Source organism: Microcaecilia unicolor, chromosome 1 (genome assembly GCF_901765095.1).
Source record: "Microcaecilia unicolor chromosome 1, aMicUni1.1, whole genome shotgun sequence".
In the NCBI taxonomy this organism is placed as follows: Eukaryota; Metazoa; Chordata; class Amphibia; order Gymnophiona; family Siphonopidae; genus Microcaecilia; species Microcaecilia unicolor.
The window spans coordinates 19,517,508-19,541,432 of record NC_044031.1 but is presented as its reverse complement, the minus strand read 5'-3'; the positions used below and the strand labels follow the sequence as shown (position 1 = coordinate 19,541,432).

The 23,925-nt window shown below is 43.4% G+C and overlaps 1 protein-coding gene across 1 annotated transcript in view; it reads left to right on the top strand.

The window, feature by feature from the left end:
* Window positions 1–14,757: 14,757 nt before the first annotated feature.
* Window positions 14,758–23,925, top strand: part of LOC115459884 (zinc finger protein 624-like) — a 155,838-nt gene continuing 146,670 nt past the window's right edge. Inside the window, exons 1-2 of the mRNA XM_030189738.1 lie at window positions 14,758–14,848; window positions 16,049–16,159. Coding sequence (XP_030045598.1) covers window positions 14,815–14,848; window positions 16,049–16,159 — 145 coding nt within the window. The 5' untranslated portion in view covers window positions 14,758–14,814. The remainder of the gene's footprint in view (window positions 14,849–16,048; window positions 16,160–23,925) is intronic.

Below are 23,925 nucleotides of genomic sequence, written 5' to 3'. Positions count from 1 at the left end.
TGTCTTCAGAGATTTACGAAGTTCGTAGACTGTTTGAAGTTAGGTGGTAGTGCATTCCACATCTGTGTGCCCATGTATGAAAAGCTGGACGCGTGTGAGTCTGTATTTCAGTTTTTTACAGCTTGGGAAGTGTAAGTAAAGGAGTGAAATACAAACAGGCTTATGCTACGACCTTCGCATACAAAAGCACACAGTTTTGGAATGCGCTACCCAAGACCCTGAAAACAATGAACAATCTAACCAGCTTCCGCAAAGCTCTGAAAACACACCTCTTTAACAAAGCTTACAAAAGTCACCCTCAATGATACAAATCATACCCCCAATCCACCCAAACACACCTAAAACACTTCTCACACAACCTACCCAACATCCACCCATCTAAATCCTCTTCTACCTCAGCTTATGATCAACTGTATTTAAATCATGTCTTGACTCTATCATAACCTTACTCTGTAAGCCACATTGAGCCTGCAAAAAGGTAGGATAATGTGGGGTACAAATGCAATAATAAATACATAAATAAGTTAAGGAATGTGCAGGCTGACCATATAGCATTCCTGGGTGGTAAGTCAACAAGGTCTAGCATGTAGGCTGGTGCATCTCCGTGAATGATTTATGGACTAATGTGCAGATCTTGAACATGATGCGTTCCTTAAGTGGCAACCAATGTAGCTTTTCTCTAAGGGGTTTTGCACTTTCGTATTTGTTTTTCCAAATATGAGCCTGGCTGCAGTGTTCTGGGCTGTCTGGAGTTTCTTGATGATTTGTTATTTGCAGCCGGCATAGAGTGCATTGCAGTAGTCAAGGTGACTTAGCACCATTGATTGTACCAGGTTGCGAAAGATGGCCCTCAGGAAGAACGGTTTCACTCTTTTAAGTTTCCACATTGAGTGGAACATCTTTTTAGTTGTATTCTTTACGTGACTTTCAAGTGTAAGATTTTGATCGATGGTAACTCCGAGAATTTCAGGGTGTCTGACACGGGTAGGGAAAAGTTAGGTGTGTTTATAGTGGTGAATTTACACCTGTTATGTTGTAAGTAAGTATGAGACATTGTGTTTTTTCTGCATTAAGTTTCAATTGAAATGCATCCGCCCATGAGTGCATTATTTGGAAGCTGTTGTTGATGTTGTTGGTGATTTCCTTTAGATCATGTTTGAATGGGATGTAGATCGTGACATCATCTGCGTATATGTATGAATTGAGGTTCTGATTGGATAATAACTCGGCCAAAGGTGTCATCATTAGGTTGAAGAAGGTCGGCGATAGTGGGGGATCCTTGAGGGACTCCACATTCAGGTATCCATGTGGGTGATGTGATCGCGTTGGATATCACTTGGTATGACCTCATGGTCAGGAAGCCTCGAAACCAGTTAAGAACATTACCTTCAACTCCGAAGTATTCAAGGATGTGTAGTAATATTTCATGGTTGACTATGTCGAAGGCACTGGACATGGCAATTTTAAGATAAGTATGTTGTTGCCAGTTGCGATTGTTTGTTTAAATTTAGTCAGGAGAGTAACTAGTACTGTTTCAGTGCTGTGATTAGCCCGAAATCCTGACTGAGAGTCGTGCAGAATTGAGAATTTATTTAGGTAGTTGTTGAGATGGAAGCTACGTGCGGTAGTTGGTTAAGTCATTTGTACTTTTTCTTTGCATCTTTAGGAATAGGTGTAAGTAGAATATTTCCTTTGTCTTTGGGAAGATTCCATTCTGTAACATGTAGTTTATGTGCACAGTGAGATCTGATATGAATTGTTGAGGGGCGTGTTTTATAAGGTTATTAAGGCATAGGTCTAGTTTTGCAGTGGGACTTGGCGAATCTTCTGATCGTTGGGAGATGATATCATCCGAGAGTATGTTGAAGTTGGTCCATGTTCTGTGAGCTGGGAATTCACCAGGGAGTGGGTCTAGACAGTCGAGGAGTTTTACGTAGTCGTTTGAGTTGGTGGGTATCATGAGTTGTAGCTTATAATTTTCTCTTTGAAGTATTTCGCAAGGTTTGTCCGCTGATGGGGTGTCTGTACCATTAGAAGTAACCGGTATAGTATTTAATATTTGTTGACAACTTGGAAAAGTTTGTGTATCCTTGTAGTCTGGTCCGATTTTTATTTTTATTTATTTATTGCATTTGTATCCCACATTTTCCCACCTATTTGCAGGCTCAATGTGGCTTACAGAGTTTTGTTATGACATAGTCCTTACAGGATATCAGATACAATGGTAGTGTACAAAGATTTAAGTAATGGAAGAGTGAAGGAAGGTGTTAGGGAGGATAGTATAGAAAGGGGACTATCAGATCTGGGTGGGTTAGTGGGGTAGTTTTGTAAGGCTATGGGTTCTCTTTGTAGGCCTTGTTGAAGAGATGTGTCCTTCAAAGATTTGGCGACAGTTAGTTATTTCGTTGGTAGTTTTCAGGGCTGTAGGTAATGCTTCCACAGCTGGCGTGCTCAGGTAGAGAAAGGTGGTGGAGTGTATCAGCTTGTATTTTAGTCCTTTACAGCTGGGGAAGTGCAGATTGAGAATTTGCGGGATGATCTTATGGTGTTTCTGGAGGTAGGTCCACAAGGTTTAGCATGTAGATTGGGGCGTCTGCGTGAATGATTTTGTATACCATCATGCAGATCTTGAACGCAATGCGTCCTTGAGTGGGAGCCAGTGAAGTTTCTCTCTTAGGGGTTTTGCAGTTTCATATTTAGTTTTTCCAAATATGAGTCTGGCGGCGGTATTCTGGGCTGTTTGGAGTTTTTTGATAGTCTGTTCTTTGCAACCCGCGTATAGTGCGTTGCAGTAGTCCAGATGACTTATTACCATTGATTGTACCAGGGTATGGAAGATGTATCTCGGGAAGAAAGGTTTTACTCTTTTGAGTTTCCACATGGAGTAGAACATCTTTTTCGTTGTATTCTTCACGTGGGCATCGAGTGTGAGGTTTTGGTCAATGGTAACTCCAAGAATTTTCAGATTTTGTGAGACAGGAAGAGAGCAGTATGGTGTGGTTATGGTGGAGTATTTGTTTGTGTTGTGAGGTGAGTACAAGACATTGTGTTTTTTTCTGCGTTGAGTTTTAGACTGGAATGCATCCACCCAGGAGTGCATGATTTGCAGGCTTTGGTTGATCTCGTTGGTGATTTAGTTTAGATCTTGTTTGAATGGTATGTAAATCGTGACTTCATCTGTGTATATCTAGGGGTTGAGGTTTTGATTGACTAGAAGTTTGGCTAAAGGTATCATCATTAGGTTGAAGAGAGTTGGTGAGAGAGGGGATCCTTGGGGAACTCCGCATTCAGGTATCCATGGGGGTGATATGTCCGTGTTCGTTGTTACTTGGTATGCTCTTGTGGTCAGGAATCCTTTGAACCATTTGAGAACTGTGCCTCCTATTCCGAAGTATTCTAGTATGTGTAATAGTATTTCATGACTAACCATGTCGAAGGCGCTAGACAAGTCAAATTGTAGGAGGAGTATGTTGTTACCAGTTGCAATGGCTTGTTTGAATGAGTTCATTGCGGACACTAGTACAGTTTCGGTGCTGTGATTTGACTGAAATCCTGATTGAGACTCATGCAGAATTGAGTGTTTATTTAGGTGTTCAGTGAGTTGTTTCGTCACTATGCCCTCCATGAGTTTGGTGGTTAGGTCCATTGTGCTTTTCTTAGCATCTTTTGGCAGCGGAGTAAGTAAGATGTTCCCTTTGTCCATGGGAAAGAGACCATTTTGAAGCCTGTGGTTTACATGATTCGTGAGTTCTTTTTTGAATTGTTTGGGGGCGGATCTTATTAGGCTAGTAGGGCAAATGTCTAATTTGCATTGTGACTTGGTGTATTTTCCGAGCCGTTGTGAGATTTTATCTGACGAAAGCGTAACAATGTTAGTCCATGATCGATCTGCTGGGCATTCCCCGGGTTTAGGTCTTGACATTCAAGGATGTTTGTGTACTCAGTACTGTTGGTAGGTATCTTGAGTTGGAGCTTTATAATTTTTTCTTTGAAGTAGTTCGCAAGATTGGTTGCGGATGGGGTGTCTGTATTATTAGAGGTAACCGGTTTAGTATTTAGGAGTTTGTTTACGAGTGAGAAGAGTTTGTGTGTATCCTTGTAGTCTGGTCCTATTTTTGTTTTGTAGTACGTTCTTTTAGTTTGTCTGATAGTGTATTTGTATTTTCTTTGTAGCTGTTTCCACTCTTTGAGTGAGTGTTCATCTTTTTTCTTGCTCCATGCTCTTTCTAATCTTCTGACCTGTGTTTTTAGTTCTTTCAATTCTTCATTAAACCATGGTATTGAGTATTTTCTATGTGAGGTTCTGGTTTGAAGTGTTGCTTTGTTGTCTAGTACTGTTCTGCATCTGTTGTCCCATTCTTGGAGAAATTGGGGCGAGTCTGTAGGTGTTGTCCATTCGTTGGTATAGAATTGTTGCCAGAATGTTAGTGGGACTATTTTGCCTCTCATAGTATAGGTTTTTTTCTCTTGCTTTTGTTGTGCCTTTTTTGTTTCCAGCGGAGGGAAAGGTTTGCTTTGTAGTGATCGGACCATGGCGTGGCTGTCCATTTGTATCTATAAGTGTGAGAGTAGGTTCTGATGAGAATTTGTGGGTGATAATATCTAGTGTGTGTCCTTGTTATGGGTGGGTTGCATATTTGGCCAGTGGAGCTCCCATAGTTGGAGGAAGTCCTTATATTCACGTACATTGCTTGAGTTAGTATCTTCAGGGTGAAGATTGATGTCTCCTGCTAAGAGAAGGTCCTGAGTGGAAACGCAGTTATTTGATGTGAAATCCATAAAGTGTGTTTGTGAATCTTGCCAATTGCCCGGGGGTCTGTAAAATAGGATTAGGTTTAGGTGATCACATAGGTTAGGGTGGTTGATTCTGACTAAGGCTATTTCAAGTTGAGGAAGCATAGATTCTGCTGTTGTTGCGACTGTGAATTGAGATTTATAGATTATTGCTATGCCTCCTCCTCTTTATCCTTCTCTTGTCCAGTGGGTAATTTTGTATCCTGGAGGACAGAGCTCTAGGATCTTTGGCGTCATGGATCCAAGTTTCACTAATAAGTAGGAAATCAAGATGTTCAGCAGTGATCCAGTCGGTTATTATTTTGGTTTTATTTACTGCCGATCTGGCATTAATGTAACCTATTTGTATTAGTTGGTGGTGTTCATTTTAGTTTTCTAGTATGATCTTTTAGTTTGTCTGATGGTATATTTGTATTTCTTTGTAGTTGCTTCCAAGCGTTGAGGGTGGTGTCGTCTTTCCTTTTATTCCATGCTCGTTCTAATCTTCTAACTTGTGTTTTTAGTTTTTTCAGTTCTTCACTGAACCAAGGTACTGTGTTCTTTCTATGTGAGGTTCTGGTTTGAAGTGGTGCTATGTTGTCTAATATGCTTCTGCATCTGTTGTCCCAATTTTGAATATATTGGTATGATTCCGTTAGTGTAGTCCAGTCATTATGGTAGAATGTTGCCAGAATGTTGATGGATCTATTTTTCCTCTCATGGTGTACGTTAATTGTTCTTGTTTGTAGTGTGGATTTTTTGTTTGCCATTAAACTATCCTTAGCGAGATTCAACCTCCAAAACTGAACACAATACTCCAGTGAGGCTTCACAGCGACTTGCACTGGTTGTGCCCCGTTTACAGCCTGGCATCCTTCAGGCTTTTATTCTAACCCTTTGGTTTTTATTCTGACCCTTTGCTTCTGAGGCTCTACTTCTATCAGAACTGTTGAACTCTCACTCTCACTGTGAGCCTGTATTCCATCAGAACTCCCTGTAAACCTGACTTATAGGTGTCCAGGACTTCACTCCCGAGCAGCTGACTGTGAGTAACCTATGGGGCTCATTTTCAAAGCACTTAGCCTTATAAAGTTCCATAGTAACCTATGGAACTTTGTAAGGCTCAGTGCTTTGAAAATATGCCTCACTATATCCTAAATTGACACCAAAATGAACACAATCAAAATACTTCTGGTAATCTACTCCCTTTCACTGATCCACCTAGCACTATCCATCCCACTCACAGAACATTACTTCATACCCACCCTACAAAATCATCAAAGACAGGAAAACTATCTAAGCATGGACATCACCAACAAAACAAGAGGAAAGACCACAACAAACACACATCATCCAAGGAACGGCAACTAACAAAAATCCACATACCACCAAACCTTGATGCCCCATACCAAAACATCCAGGTGGGCTACATCAATGCTAGATCCATAATCAACAAAACAACAACAATATCAGATTGGATTTATTTATTTATTGCATTTGTATCCCACATTTTCCCACCTTTTTGCATGCTCAGTGTGGCTTACAATAGGATATGAATAATAGAAATACATTTGTTACAACTTGGTTATGGATTACATTGTGGAGAGTTGTGCGAGACATTCGAATATCAATTAGGAATATGACAATGGAACATCAACATAGAAACATTGGAAGGAGACAATGGGAAGCTAAAGGGCAATGTTAGACAAAGACATATGGTGTACATAGTTCCGTGAATAAGTGTATGATTGACTGGATTGCGGGATGAGGGATCAGAAGTGGGTGTATATTGCATTAATGAACAGTGAGTGTGGAATCTATGTGTTTTGGCTCTTTCCGTAAGTTTGTTCAAACAGGTGAGTCTTCAGTAGTTTACGGAAGGAGGCTTGTTCGTTAATCACTCTTAGGTTGTGCAGTAGTGTATTCCAAGCCTGCGTGCTCATGTGGGAAAAGGTTGACGCGTGTAGCGTCTTGTATTTCAGGCCCTTGCAAGTGGGGAAGTGGAGGTTGAGGTGTGTTCGGGATGATCTTTTAGCGTTTCTGGGTGGTAGGTCTATTAAATCAGACATGTACGCTGGGGCTTCGCCGTAAATGATCTTATGGACTAGTGTGCAAACTTTAAAAGTAACGCGTTCCTTAAGTGGAAGCCAATGTAATTTCTCTCGTAGTGGTTTTGCCCTTTCATATTTTGGTTTTCCGAAGATGAGCCTGGCTGCTGTGTTTTGGGCTGTTTGAAGTTTCCTCAGTATTTGCTCTTTGCAGCCCGCGTATAGTGAGTTGCAGTAATCCAGGTGGCTGAGGACGAGGGATTGCACTAGGCTGCGGAAGACGAATCTTGGGAAGAATGGTCTTATCCTTTTCAATTTCCACATGCAGTAGAACATCTTCTTGGTTGTGTTGTTTGCGTGGGTTTCGAGTGTTAGGTGGCGGTCGATAGTGACTCCAAGGATTTTTAGCGTTTCTGAGACTGGGAGGTTTAGGGTTGGTGTGTTTATCGCGTTGAATTCATTTGTGTTGTATTGGGAGGCGAGTATCAGGCATTGGGTTTTTTCTGCGTTTAATTTCAGGCGGAATGCATCTGCCCATGTGTTCATGATGTGTAGACTTTGATTGATTTCGTTGGAGATTTCTTTGGTGTCTTGTTTGAATGGGATGTATATTGTCACATCATCGGCGTATATATATGGGTTGAGGTTATGGTTTGATAGGAGTTTTGCTAAAGGGATCATCATTAGGTTGAATATAGTTGGTGAGAGAGGTGATCCTTGTGGGACTCCACATTCAGGTGTCCATGCCTTGGACGTGGTTGAATTTGATGTGACTTGATATGAACGCAGGGTTAGGAACCCCTTGAACCAGTTCAGGACATTTCCTCCTATGCCAAAGTATTCAAGTATGTGTAGTAGGATTCCATGGTCGACCATGTCGAAGGCGCTTGACATGTCAAATTGTAGGAGGAGTATATTGTTGCCAGTTGCAATTATTTGTTTGAATTTGGTCATAAGGGTGACTAATACTGTTTCTGTGCTGTGATTCGAATGGAATCCTGATTGGGCATCATGGAGTATTGAATGTTTGTCTAGATAGTTTGTGAGTTGTTTAGTTACTATACCTTCAGTTATCTTGGTTATTAGTGGTATGGATGCTATTGGCCTGTAGTTGGTTATTTCGCTCGTGTTTTTCTTTGTATCTTTAGGAATTGGGGTGAGTAGGATTTTTCCTTTTTCTTTTGGGAAGAGTCCATTTTGTAGCATGTGGTTTATATGGTTTGTTAGGTCTATTATGAATTGTTGAGGAGCAGATTCCATGAGGCTATTGGGACATATGTCTAGTTTGCAGTTGGATTTGGCATATCTTTTGAGAGTTTTCGAGATGAGGTCTTCTGACAGTAGTTCAAATTCGGTCCAGGTTCTGTCTGCTGGGTGTGTTCCTTCTTCTGGATCTAGACAGTCTAGAAGAGTGGTGTATTCTGTAGGGCTGGCGGGTATTTTGTGTCGTAATAGTATAATTTTCTCCTTGAAGTATGTCGCAAGGTTGTCAACACTTGGTGTATCTTTGCCGTTGGTTGTGACTGGTGTGGTGTCTAACAGTTTGTTCACGAGGTTGAAGAGTTTGTGTGTCTTTGTAGTTTGGGCCTATTAATGTTTTGTAGTGTAGTCTTTTTGTCTGTTTTATGGTATATTTGTATTTTCTCCGAAGTAGTTTCCAGTCGTTTCGTGTTTGTTCGTCTCTCTTTTTGTTCCAAGCTCGTTCTAGTCTCCTGACTTGTGTTTTTAGTTTTTTCAGCTCTTCGGTGAACCATGGATTTGCATTTTTCCTGTGTGATGTTCTGGTTTGGACTGGGGCGATTTTGTCTAATGTTGTTGTGCTTATATCGTCCCATTCTTGGAGGAATTGGATGGTGTCAGCGTTTGTAGTCCATTCATTCTGGTAGATCTGTTGCCAGAATGTTGTGGGGTCTATTTTTCCTCTCGTTGTGTAGGTTGTCCGCTCATGTTTATTGTTCGTGTTTAGTTGTGTTTTTCGCCAGCAAAGAGTGACATTTGCTTTATGGTGGTCTGACCATAATGTAGGTGTCCATCTTGTGTTAGCGAGTATGATGGTTGAGTCCGGTTCGAATCTATTCGTTATGATATCTAGTGTGTGTCCTTTTTCGTGAGTTGGTTGTATGTTAGGTGTTTGCAGATCCCAGAGTTTTAGGAATTCTTTGAATTCTCGTGTACTTGGTAAGGTGTCATCTTCTAGGTGTAAGTTGATGTCGCCTAGTATGAGGATGTTTGAGGCTGATACGCAGGTATTCGAGATGAAATCCATGAGTTGTGTTTGGGCGTCTTGCCATTTTCCTGGTGGCCTGTAGAATAGGATCGTGTTGAGGTGTCCTATTAGGCTTGGATGGTTGATTCTAGTCGATGCAATTTCAAGTTGTGGTGAGGTGGATTCGCCCGTGATTGTAATGGTGAATTCAGGTTTGTATATAATAGCTATTCCGCCTCCTCTTTTTTTTCCATTTCTTGTCCAGTGCGTGATTTTGTATTCTGGTGGGCACGTTTGTAAGATGGCGGGGTCTGTGGGACTATGGAACCAGGTTTCTGTGCTAAATAGGAGGTCTAATTTGTCTGTGATTAGTTGCTTACTGCTGATCTTGCATTGATGTATCCTAGTTGGATTGAGTGATATGGTTCCAAGGTGGGGTGTGACGTGTTTATTTTTATTAGTTGTCTGTTTCTTCGGTAGTTGAATTTGTTGTTGTCATTGTTTTCCTCATTTTGTCGGTGGTGTTCATATCCGGAGATTATTCCAGTTGGTTGGTTGTTGTGTCTTTGATTTGGTAGGTTGTTTAGAGGTTGTGCATAGGATTGGTGAGATGTAGGTGGGTTGTTATGGTTGTTGTTTTGGGCATGCATTGTGTGTATGTGAGTGTTATGCGATTTGTGAGTAGTGGGGTTGTTGTTGACTAGGTTGTGGGTTGTGTTTGCGTGTAAGAATATAATGAGACACTGGATGGTTAGGAGTGTATTGCTGGTGTTCATGTCTATGTATTATGCGCTGTGGCAAATATGCATCTGGTGTACATTTAAGCGAGTCAAAGTTTACAATTGCATTTGAGCTTGGCTACAATTCAAGCGAGGTACAAAAGTTTACAATTGCATTTGAGCTTGGCTACAATTCAAGCGAGGTAGTGCTGGCATTTGCATTTAGCTTAGCAACAAATTTAATTTAAAGCTGGCAGCAGTTCCGTGCTAGGCAAGCGAGGTAGTGCTTGTATTTGTATTTAAGCTTGGCAACAATTTAATTTAAAGCTTGGCAACAGTTTATTGCTGGCAAGCCTGCACTTAATACTTGGTAACAGTTCATTACTAGGCAAACGAGGTATTATTTGCATTTATCTTAGCAACAATTTAATTTAAAGCATGGCAACAGTTAAAGGTGCTATATTGGTATAGAACACAGTTGCTTTCAATTTAAAGTATGCAGAGCAAAGCAAATAAAACGAGGATTTTTAAATCATGCTAAAGCAGTGCATGCATGTTGCTTTCAATTTAAAGTATGAAGAGCAAAGCAAATAAGGCGAGGATTTTTAAATCATGCTAAAGCAGTGCATGCATGCAGTTAAGATGAGCAGGCATTTGATTACTCTGTTCAGCCACGGCAGTGCAGCTCCTGTTCCTTGGTTGTGATGCTAGGCAGGTTGGTCTTCCCAGTCAGTCTTAGACATCAACGGTCGGCCTTGGCAGTCTGAACCAGTAGCTCGGCCTTCTGGTCAGAAGGAGAGCTCGACCTGCTCCCAGCGATCCTCCGATCTCACTCGTCCTGCGTCTCAACCGGTCCTCGGCGTCGCGTGGCCTCAGGCCGCCATCTGATCTGCCGCTAGCGCTGGGCTTGGTGGGTCAGGCTCTGCGGTCCCGCTGGGGCTTAGCGGGTCAGGCTCTGCAGTCTTGCTGGGGCTCGGCGAGTTAGGCTCTGCAGGCAGCTCCGTAGCTCTGCGCCCGGCAGCGTCCCTCTCGGCAAGCCGCTCGAAGTCGCCAGATCAGTTATGGCTTATCCTGTTGTCCTCTTCGCCGTCGGTCGCTCCCCGAATCGCGGCCCAGAAAGTCAGACCCAGCGTCTGCCTCCGGGTCGGCTCGGGTCTCCCAAATCAGCAAGGCTGGGTAATCCGGAACGAGGGCCTCGAGTCCAGCGGTGTCCGAACCCTTCCGGTCCGGTCAGGGCACTCGCCGCTACTTGGATGACCCCGCGAGTTCGACCGCTCTGGGTCTTGGTCGTCTGCAGGCAGATGGGCCGCGTGGCGCGGTCAGCTCCTCCGGGACTCTCCAGTTGCCCTCCAAATCCTCGCCTGGTCGGATCGATCAGTACGGCAAGATTCAGCCGTGATCCAGTTCCCTCCCGGCCCGTTCCGGTCCGGTCGAGGACGGCCCAGGTGATCAGCTCTTCTGGGATTTCGGGAGCTCGGCGAGGGAGCTCCTTATCTGTCGGCCATTTGCACTTGATCACCTCAGAAAACCTCGATCTCATCTTTATCAATGAAGCATGGATTCACAACCAAAACAACCCCATAATCCTTGAACTGTGCCCACCAGGTTACAAAATCATCCACTGAATCATTTTGGAAAAGAGAGGTTGGAGGCATAGCACTAATATACCAAGAAAAATTCACCACCGAAACCACAGCCGCCTCCATAACACCCCAACCCGGCAACTGGAAGGAAAGTCAGCCCACCTTCATGGAATTCATATCAAACAACTATGTAAACAACAACAACATACTGCTACTAGGCGACATTAACCTTCACTTAGAAGACCCCAACTCCACAAACGCACTTGAATGTAAAGACTTCCTACAGTCCTGGGATTTTAAATGGCCCCACATGCAAACTACCTATATCAAAGGACATACATTGGACCTCCTATCACATAAACTACCTTCAGACAATAACGTATTAATAACAGACATCAAATGGACAGTAATACCTTGGACTGACCATTACAAACTGAACCTAACTCGAAACGGGCGGAAGAAGGGCTCGAACAGTACACCAGAACATACTACTTACACTACAAGAGGGCAAATCGATCCACAAATATTCTGGCAACAAATAACAAAGCCCTTCTCTCAGTACCCTTCTCCACCACTGCCAACTCCAGGTTCCGCTCATTCTGCCTTGCTTCACCCTATGCCTGGAACAATCTTCCTTTACCCATACGCCATGCCCCCTCCCTACCCATCTTCAAATCTCTGCTTAAAACTCACCTCTTCTACGCTGCCTTCGGCGCCTAACCGCTCGAGATAGATAGAATGCCCCAATCTATCCACCCTATCTGATTAACTGTTCACTCGTCCTCTAGATTGTTCACTTGTCCTTAGATTGTTCTCTTGTCTTTAGATTGTAAGCTCTTTGAGCAGGGACCGTCCTTCTATGTTTAAATTGTACATCGCTGCGTAACCCTAGTAGCGCTTTAGAAATGCTAGTTAGTAGTAGTAGTAAATATACGACAATGAATGGACAACAAGCACTGATTCCATACTGTATCTCAACCATTGGGATGGCAGATGCAACAGCATACTAAACAAAATAGCACCCTTAAAAACAAAAATATCAAAAAGACAAAACACTATACCTTGGTTCAATGACAAACTAAAAAAACTAAAAACACAATCTAGAAAACTTGAACAAATATAGAGAAAGACAAAAGATGAACACACACTCAACGCATGGATACAAATACATAGAAATACAAATACGCAATAAAACAAACCAAAAGGTCCTACTACAAAACCAAATTAGGACAGGACTACAAAGATATGAAGAAACTATTCCAACTCGTAAATAAGTTACTAGACACCACCCCTATCACCACAACCAACACAGACATCCCACCCGCAGACAAACTTGCTAACTACTAACGAAAAAATAATAAAACTACGCAGCACACTTCCTCATCACAATACCGACATTGAAATCTTCTTCAACGATCAGGACCCATCCTCCGAAGGATACCCAGCTGACCGCATTTGGACAACATTTCATCTCCTCAGCACCGAATCAGTTACACAAGCGACTCACAGGTTCGCCAAGACCCACTGCAAACTGGATACATGTTCCAGTCATCTACTCAAGTCTACCCCAGACCGCTTCATAGCAGACCTTACATCCCACCTAAACTTCATGTTACAACAAGGTCTCTTCCCTGAGGAACATGGCAACATCCTACTCACCCCAATACCAAAGGATGCCAAGAAAAGCACAAACGATATCACCAATTACTGCCCAGTTGCGTCTATCCCATTAGTAGTAAAAATGATGGAGAGCTTCATGACTAAACAGCTTACGGAATACCTGGACAAGTAAGATAAAGAAGGCCAAGAGGGATTACGAAAAAAGATAGCATTAGAGGCAAAAAAACATAGCAAAAATTTTTTTCAGTATATTAAAAGCAGGAAGCTGGCAAAAGAATCGGTTGGGCTGCTGGATGACAGAGGGATAAAAGGGGCGATCAAGGAAGATAAAGACGTAGCGGAGAGATTGAATGAATTCCTTGCTTCGGTCTTCACCGAGGAAGATTTGGGTGGGATACCGGTGTCGGAAATGGTATTTCAAGCGGACGAGTCGGAGAAACTTACTGACTTCACGGTAAACCTGGAGGACGTAATGGGGCAGTTCAGCAAACTGAAGAGTAGCAAATCTCCTGGACCAGATAGTATTCATCCTAGAGTACTGATAGAACTGAAAAATGAGCTTGCGGAGCTACTGTTAATGATATGCAATTTATCCTTAAAATCGAGCGTGGTACCGGAAGATTGGAGGGTGGCCAATGTAACGCCCATTTTTAAAAAAGGTTCCAGGGGAGATCTGTGAAATTATAGACCGGTGAGTCTGACGTCAGTGCTGGGGAAAATGGTAGAGGCTATTATCAAAAACAAAATTACAGAGCACATCCAAGGACATGGATTACTGAGACCAAGTCAGCACGGCTTTTGTGTGGGAAATCTTGCCTGGCCAATTTAATTCAATTCTTTGAAGGAGTAAACAAACATGTGGACAAAGGGGAGCCGGTTGATATCATGTATCTGGATTTTCAAAAGGCGTTTGACAAGGTACCTCATGAAAGACTACAGAGGAAATTGGAGGGTCATGGGATAAACAATCCATGACCACTTGAACTTCAGGAAATCACTAAAAACCATCCTCTTCAAAAAGGCCTACCCCAACGACCCCACGTAACCCTCTTCACCTACCAACACAGCATGACTATGATCGCACAGGACAACACGCAATCTTCATCCATTTCGACCCTCCACTTATACCTCGTACGATCACTATACAACTTTGTATTTGTTAGCCACCGACTGGGCAAACGCCTTTGACGGTACTATGTAAGCCACATTGAGCCAGAAAATAGGTGGGAAAATGTGGGGTACAAATGCAATAAATGTCACTCACTAAGATATCGAGCAGAATGGATCCCTCGTGCCCTCCACTACTCACAATTTGTTCTTCTGTGTGAAATCTATTTATCTGCCATCCCATTTCCCGCTTAACCACTTGAGTCCCATCTTCAGGCTGCCCAGTTTATTCATGAGGAACAGTATCAAAGATTTTGCTAGAAATAAAACAGAGGTAATTTACCTTTGAAAAACTAATCAAAGATGTATTAAGTTTGCACAGTAAAATAGTATTTTCTTTTCTTTGTTTTATTTCTATTTATTACCTTTAAAAGTGGACTAATGCAGCTACAACATCACTTTATCCAAAGATTTTGCTGAAATTTAAGTGGGACTACTTTCAACTCATGCCCTCTTTCTAGTTCTTTTGCCACCCAATCAATCAGATTCATTTGGTACCATCCGCCTTTGATAAAGCCACATTGCCTTGGATTTTGCAACCCACTGGATTGTAGAAACTTCATTATCCTTTCCTTAGTTCATGAGTGTTTGTGGTTTGTGTTTCAGATGCGAGTGACGTTTGAGGACATCGCTGTCTCTTTCTCCCAGGAGGAGTGGGAGTATTTAAATGAAGAGCAGAAGGAGCTTTACTGGGAGGTGATGAAGGAGAATTACGAGGCTCTGATCTCTCTGGGTAAGGATTGCTTTCTCTGCATTTTTAGCAGACACCAGGGATCACTTATTAAATGTAATTTGGAAGATTCTAGAGTGGACATACAGAAAAGCATTTGAAGTATGATCAAGACTTCTCTGTACTAACCTCTATCTTAAGATGACTGTGTGATGGCCAAGATTGATGGCCCCAGAGACCATCCTGTGTGTCCTACGAGTTTCCTAAATCAGAGACAGGCCATTTTATAGTTCTTGAAGCAGAGCTAAAAACAGGGTTAGAGTAGCCCAAATGGTCAGGACCTGGCTGCAGCAGATTATTGGGGGTGATTGTGTCTCATGACCTTAAAGTTTCCAAACAGGTAGAAAAAGCGATGGTCATAGCCAGAAGGATGCTTGGGTGCATAAGGAGAGGGATGACCAGTAGGAACAAATTTGTGATACTGCCCTTGTTTAAGTCTCTGGTGAGGCCCCATTTAGAGTACTGCGTGCAGTTCTGGAGACCGCACCTACGGAAAGATATAAACAGGATGGAGTCGGTCCAGAGGGCAGCTACAAAATTAGTAATTGGTCTTGAACACAAAAAATATAGGGGCAGGCTTATGAACCTCAACATGTATATGCTGGGAGAGAGGAGATATGATAGAGACATTTAAATATCTCAAGGGCATTAATGTACAGGAAGTGAGCCTTTTTCAACTGAAGGAAAACTCTAGAATGAGGGGTCATACGATGAATTTAAGAGGGAATAGACTTAGGAGTAATCTAAGAAAGTATTATTTCACGGAAAGGGTGGTGGAGGCGTGGAATGGCCTCCCGGTGGAGAGTTGTGGAGTCAAGGACTGTGTCAGAATTTAAGAAGGCATGGGATAAGCATGTGGGATCGCTTAGGAAAAGGAAGAGTTAGGGGTTACAGAGGGTGGGCAGACTGGATGGGCCATTATGTTTCTATGTTTCTAAGAAAGCAGTCTTTGAAACCAGTAAAAGTGTGGTGCTCTCTTCATGGACCTCTCCTAACCTGTGGCACCGTGAATTGTCTCCAGGATCACCACATGATAAGTGTAATACAAGAAATCATCACCAACTTCTGTTTCTATGTATTAGAGGGCAGAACATCAGGTTAGGACCCCTAAAAATGATGCCCCCCACAAGAACTGCTGCTGGGTATTTTTCTGTGAATATAAGAGAAATATAACTCGTTTTTCATTTTTATTCCTGGAAACAGGCTATGAAAGTATCAATCCTGATATAGTATCATGTACTAAACAAGAGGAAGAAGCAAATATCCAGGATCCCCAGGAGTCAGGAGAAAGAGACGTTAAGAATTCATACACAGGTGAGTAATAAATACTGTACAGCATAAGAGGAGGTATTGGATAATATGCCTGAGTAATAATAATACAGTAACTCCAAACAGCCCAAAACACTGCAGCCAGACTCATATTTGGAAAGGCAAAATACAAAAGAGCCAAACCCCTCAAAGAAAAATTACACTGGCTTCTACTAAAAGATAGAATTACATTCAAAACCTGTACCCTGGTTCATAGAATTATCCATGGCGAAGCCCTGATTTATATGCCAGGCCTTATAGACCTACCAGCAAGGAAAGCAAAAAAATCATCACGCACATTCTTGAATCTCCATTATCCCAACTGCAAAGGACTTAAATATAAATCAATATATACATCTAACTTTTCCTACATCTGCACACAACTATGGAATGCATTACCAAGGGCCATAAAAATCCGGAAACTATTAAAGACTAACCTGTTCAAAGAGGCTTATCATTTAGAGTGGAGGAGTGGCCTAGTGGTTAGGGTGGTGGACTTTGGTCCTTGGGAACCGATGGGGAACTGAGTTCGATTCCCGGCACAGGCAGCTCCTTTTGACTCTGGGCAAGTCACTTAACCCTCCATTGCCCGCCGCATTGAGCCTGCCATGAGTGGGAAAGCGCGGGGTACAAATGAAACAAAAATAAAATAGATACTATTGGAGGTTCTACATGGAATGTTGCTACTATTGGAGATTCTACATGGAATGTTGCTACTATTGGAGATTCTACATGGAATGTTGCTAGTGGAATAGCAACATTCCATGTAGAATCTCCAATAGTAGCAACATTCCATGTAGAATCTCCAATAGTATCTATTGGATACGTGCAGGACGACAGACTCACAGAAGCAGAAGCCTGCGCGGCCACATTGGTGAACTGCAAGGGCCGACTTCTAGTGGAATAGCAACATTCCATGTAGAATCTCAAACAGTAGCAACAGTGGAGGAGTGGCCTAGTGGTTAGGGTGGTGGACTTTGGTCCTTGGGAACCGATGGGGAACTGAGTTCGATTCCCGGCACAGGCAGCTCCTTGTGACTCTGGGCAAGTCACTTAACCCTCCATTGCCCCATGTAAGCTGCATTGAGCCTGCCATGAGTGGGAAAGCGCGGGGTACTAATGTAACAAAAATAAATGAACTGGAGGAAGTGACGTCACCACTGGCAATGGCCGCCTAGCTTCTGAGCTCCCGCTCCCCACAGCAATAAAAAGCTAAAAACAGGACCTATTTGCTATTTTCGCCACCTCACAACGCTTCTGGCAGGCAATCATCGTTGAACAGAATGAGCAAATCGAACTCAACACGGAACAAAGACTTGGAAAAGTCGACGAGCGGTGGACCGAGCAAAACGCCGAAACGCCACGAGGCAGTGGCGCAGGCCTCGCCTTCTGATTCCGACTCGGCTTTATCACTGGTGGAAACACGGAGGCCCTCTACTAAAAAGGGCGTTTCAGGCGAACTCAGACAGATCTTGTCTGGCATCCAGGAGGACATTAAAAAATCGAAAGAAGAAATATTGGGCAAAATGGATGTGCTTAGCGCAGATCTCCGTGAACTGGGGGGCCGGGTTGAGGAAACAGAGCTTCGGCTGGAAGAGCACACGGAATCCTTAACTGCCCATGAGGCGCAAATTCAGGATCTTGATCAAAAAACAAAAGACCTGACTTATAAACTGGACGACCTGGAAAATCGAGGTCGAAGAAACAATCTCAGATTTCGTGGAATCCCAGAGAGTGGAGAAACGGAGGATGTCCCACAGATCGTGCAAACTATATGCTCAACCTTGAGGGGAACTGAGACAACAGCAGATTCCATTGAGCTGGATAGAGCTCATAGAGCCCTGGGCCCTCGTCAAGAAAACAGAACCCGAGACATTATTGTCCGATTTCATAAATATGACGTAAAAGAACAAATTCTTGCCTGGGCTCGGAAGAAACAGGACTTGGAGTTTAATGGCGCCAAGATTACGGTATATCAAGACCTTTCCCAGTTCACACTGCAGCAGCGACGTCTCCTGAAGCCGGCTCTGGATATTCTAATCAAGGAGCGGATTGTATACAGATGGGGCTTCCCCTTTTCTCTGAACTTTACTATCAAAGGATCTAGACACAGGGTGAGCTCCCTACTTGAAGCCTGGGCGATCTTGCACGCGGAGGAACTGGTGAGCACAAAGGCGCCTTCAGGGGAACTGGCACCCGCAACGAAAGCAAAATTACAGAAGTGGCAGAGGGTCCCCGCGTCAAACAAGCGTAGTAACTCGCAGAGGAAAGTGATAGCAGAGGGAACCTGAGTGTTACTGGGACGGCTTCGAGGAGGCTTGTCGCTTAAGTTCCTGACTTCTGTGGACATCAGAGGAAAGCTGACTACAGTTGTGGTAACCAAAAGACTATGTTTGCTGAGTCTCTCGGACTTCCCTGATTTAAGCTTACTTGATGTTTTATGTTTAGAACGAGAAGGGTTTTTGTGTGCATCACTAATGGAAAGGGATGAAGGGGATTCTCCCCTAGTTGGGAGAAGTGCATAATGTGTTGGGGATTGATATAGTATTATTAGAGGGCTAATGAGAAGCGTAACATGAAGAGAAACGATCTATACATAGAAAGCAATGTTTGAAGCTGAATAGATCAGACGAGGGGCAGGAGGAGGCTTTTAGTTATGCAGGTAGTATGTCAATTGCTGGGGGGGGGGCGGGGGGAAGGTGGGCGTGCCTGATATTCAGTGGGTTACTTTCTCACATCCCATTCGGAGAGAAGGTGTCTCCGGGATGGTGTTTAAAGGGGGGGGGAAGAGGGAGTTGATTCATGGGTTTATGGGGAGGGTAAGGGAGGGCAGGCTCGGACTGGTATCTTACAAGAGGAGGAGGGAGGGGGTGAATCCGGTGGGTGTTATACTGTGCCTGTGCTGCTCTCTTTCGTATTTTAAATATGAATACACACCTTAAGATCTTATCCTATAATGTGAAGGGGCTGAACATGCCACAAAAAAGGCAGAGATTATATAAAGAACTTAGACAGTTAGAGGCTCATGTAGTCATGCTACAAGAGACACACCTTCGCCGAAAGCATGAAAGACTTCTCTCCCACCCTAGCTATCCTAAATCCTTCTTTGCTTCTTCAAATGAAGGATCCAAAAAAAGGGGGGTGGCAGTGTTATTTCATGAGTCAGTTGCAGCCCAAATAGTAAGGATCAAAAGGGACCCGGGCGGGCGTTATCTGTTCTTACAAGTAATATTAGACCAAACGGAAATAACCCTAGCCTGTATATACGCTCCGAATGATCACCAGAGGGACTTCTATACAAAAATAAAAAATCTATTAGCATCATTCGCCCAGGGTTCTATAATTTTGGGGGGTGATTTCAATGGAGTTATGGATCCGAATCTGGACCGTTCTGGACCTGTGCAGCCAGTAAGCTCCCGGGATGCATGGGCGTTGGGATCTTTGGCCACTTCCTTAGGGACCTTGGATGCCTGGCGTTTGAACAATGCGCAAGTGAGGGACTATACATATTACTCCACGGCGCACGCATCGTACTCGCGCATTGACTATATTTTCTTGGACATGACCTTAGCTGAACAGGGGCCAGAGGCGGGAATTGGTAGTGCAACGCTATCTGATCATGCTCCAATCTGGGTTACTTTACCTACAATTAAGGCGGAGATCAAGGATACGAGATGGGCACTTAATGCCACAATATTACAGGAGGGTGAGGTGGTAGAGGGTTGTAAGAACATGTTGAGAGAATACCTCGAGATCAATAGGGAGTCCGGACCCCCCCTGAGCATTGTATGGGATGCTATGAAGGCAGTATCGAGGGGCTACTTTTTACAGCTGGCCAGTAGAAGAGCGCGGACTCGTAGAAGACAAGTGGCCCAATGCATGGATAAGATCAAGAGGTTAGAAGCACAACACAAAGTAGAGGGCTCTCAGGCTGTGCTGGAGGAGTTGCGGGCTCAGCGCCTCCAGCTGAACTCTATCTACTCTGAACAGTTGAGCCAGCTTCAATCTAAATCGAAAGTCTATTCTTATGAATTCTCCAATAAGGCTGGGCGCCTACTGGCCTTGAGGCTGCGTAGGCAAAAGATAGAAAAGGCTGTAACACATGTCAGGGAGAGGGGGGGAAACATGTTGCATACATCAGGGGCTATTAGGAAACAATTTAGTGAATTTTACCGGGAGTTATATACCCGTGAAATAAACCCCCCAGCAGAATCCATTCTAAACTACATAGCTGAGACAGATCTAACTTCCCTAACAGCCCAGCAGCGAGACCTGCTGGACGAGCCGGTCACGCCACTTGAGATAATCAAAGCTATCCAACATTTACCATCTTGTAAGTCCTCTGGACTGGATGGGCTCCCTAATGAGTTCTACAAAAGGTTTGCCCCAGAACTGTCTCCACTCCTGGCTGATCTGTTTAACCAAATTGGACGGGGGGAATCACTACCGGGTTCCATGCTAGAGGCCTGGATAGCAGTGATACCGAAACCAGACAAGGACCTTACTGACTGTGGTTCTTACCGTCCCATATCTGTTCTGAACGCAGATGTCAAAATTTTAGCTAAAGTTCTGGCTAATAGACTAGCCCCCTTGTTGCCAGCGATTATCCATCCTGACCAGGTGGGCTTTGTCTCCTACAGAAAAGCAATGGACAATACGAGAAGAGTGGTAGACTTAATGTATTTAGCAAAAAGATTGCATAAGCCAATGTGCCTTCTTAGTTTAGACGCTGAAAAGGCCTTTGATAGGGTGCACTGGCCATTCATGTATAGGGTTATGGAGACCTTTGGGATAGGCCCCCAATTTTGTAGATGGATTCAAGCTTTCTATGCCTCACCTAAAGCATGTATCAGATTAAACGGAGGATACTCCGATTTTTTTAACTTGCATAGAGGCACTAGACAGGGATGTCCGCTCTCCCCGTTGTTGTTTGCCATGGTTATGGAACCTTTTGCTTCTAGGATCAGATCTAATCCGGGAATCACTGGTATTACAATAGCGGGGAGGGCACACAAACTCGCCCTTTTTGCAGATGACGTGCTATTGTTTATTACTCGACCTTTAACATCTTTCCCTGAGCTCTTGAAAACCATTGAGCAGTATTCGATACTCTCTGGCTTTAAAGTAAACATGTCGAAATCTGAGGCTTTAAATGTAACTCTACCTGAAGATCAGGTCGAAATCTTAAAAGATACGTATGCTTTTAGGTGGGCTAGTGGGAGCATACGATACTTGGGGGTGAACATAACGGTTGGGCTACCTGACCTCTTTACAGCAAATTACAAGGGACTGGGCCGAGTTCTATCCGCTGACATGGAGAGATGGGGGGATATTACGCTTTCCTGGCTGGGCCGAATAGCCGCAGTTAAACTGAATATATTACCACGCTTACTGTATTTATTCCAGGCTCTTCCGATCTCGTTGCCCCGTAAATTTCTTGCTGCTCTACAAGATCGTATTGTACGATTCATCTGGGCTGGCAAACGTCCAAGACTAGCAAGGGCCTTCCTGTATCAGGATAGAAAAAGAGGAGGACTCGGGGTCCCTAACATAGCCTGGTACTATAGAGCATCTCAGGCGCGAGCTGCTGTGGAATGGTTTCAGTCCTATCCTGACCGGCAATGGGTGGACTTGGAACAGTTTACCTTGGGGGACAGACCGCTGGGGGCATTAATGTGGCTACCGCGGTCCCTTAGGTGTCTAGAAGATGGGCTATGCCCTTCCATATACGTAACTATGGACAATTGGGACAGTCTGTTTCCACAACGCAGCTGCTTACTGACGCGCCTCTCCCCTATAGCATATAACCCATTATTTATCCCGGGGACAGAGAGGGGTATATTTACAGGTTGGTATGAGGGAGGATTGCGAACATGGGGGCAGCTGATGGATGGGGAAACTATTCTGACTTTTGCAGAAGCCCAGCAACAGTTCCCGACACTGGTGTCTGACAAATATGCATATCTCCAACTGACTCACTTTCTTAAGACAAAAGCGGTGCAGGATGTACTGCGCAGGAAGCAAACAACTCACGAGCAAATTTGTGAGGGGTCGGGCACGACTACAGGGCTGATATCTCGCATACACCACATTATCACTCAGCAATCACCCCGTTACACACTCCATAGGAAAAACTGGCAGAGGGACTTGGGTATTGAACTAGAGGAGGGGACATGGGAGAGGATGGAACAAGCTGTGGCGAGGGTATCCTCTCATGTTCCATTTAAAGAGAATGCCATTAAAGTTCTATTTAGGTGGTACATGACACCAGAGCGCTTGCAGCGTATCTACCCTACCCTATCTGGGTTGTGTTGGAGAGGATGTGGAGTGAAGGGAACCATGGGTCACATTTGGTGGCATTGCAAGAAAATAAAGGCTTTTTGGAAAGCGGTTCATAGCAGGCTGCAACTGTGGTTGGGGGTACAAATCCCTTGGTTGCCCACTATCTACTTATTCTCCGCTAAAGCAGCAGGCCTCCTAGCTAACCAACAAACACTGCTGCGCTATGCTACATGTGCAGCTCGAATTGTTATAGCAGCATGTTGGAAACAGACTACGACTCCACCTTTGAGTCGGTGGATTCGAAAGCTGAGATATGTGTGTGAGATGGAGCGCCTTATTGCAGAGCGGAGCAGTCACACCAATAGATGGCGTCTGACTTGGGACTCCTTTCTCCTTCATACATAATGTACCACAGATTCATATAACCAGTCCGGGTTGGGAGAGGGTGGGAGGTAAGGGGAGGGGGGGAATAAAGTGAAGTTTGTTTGTTTTATAATATAAAAACACTATAAAAAACTTGAAGTTCTGAAGGATATCAGTATTACCTCATTCATACTCTGAAGCGGAGGCAACATGTATCATATGCTAAACTGTTGTGGTTGTTTTAAGTTGTAATGTAACCATGAGCTGTACTGTTGAAAGAATGTTCCATTTACTAATAAAGACTTCATATAAATTAAAAAAAAAAAAAAATAAAAAAATAAATGAACTGACATCACAAGTTTATCATAACAAGTTAACATTGAACTTTTCTCTCATTTGTTTACTTTAATGTCATTGACACTATTGAATGTTATATATTATCCTTGTTCTCAAATACCTGAAATGCATTGAATAGCTAATCATTTCTAAATTATTTTATATTTTCTGTACTTTATTTGCAATGATACTCTGTATTTCTCATTCTGTTAATGGTGATCGCCATTACGGCATAATGTAAGCCACATTGAGCCTGCAGATAGGTGGGAAAATGCGGGATACAAATGCAGCAAAATAAATAAATAACTAATAACTTCTATACAGAGTAAGAGGAGGTATTACAGTGTACTGGTGAGTAATAACTACAGAGTAAGATGAATTATTACAGAGTAAAGCGTGGTAATAAATACTATACAGAGTAAGAGGAGTGTGATAATGTAGGATAGCGGCCAGGCTTGGACCCTTCACTGAAACAGGCAGCAGACAAGGTGAACCAAAAGAAAAGTCTTCATTGTAAACAAAGTACCAAAAGTCTGTTACTCTCACAGATACAGATGGCATTCATTTCATACTTTTAGAACCGTCATTGTCTTAGGATCCTGAATTCCAGTTTCTTTAACTCACACTTGCTAATACTCTTAGTGACTACTTCAATACTTCCCTTGTAATCTGGGTACCTTCCACGTGGACCCTACTCCAAATACTGCAATCACAGGTTAGGTAAATACTGCAAATTGTATCTCTCCTACTTTGAACACGCTATGAGTCTCTTGAGGGACTCGTTCCTCCTT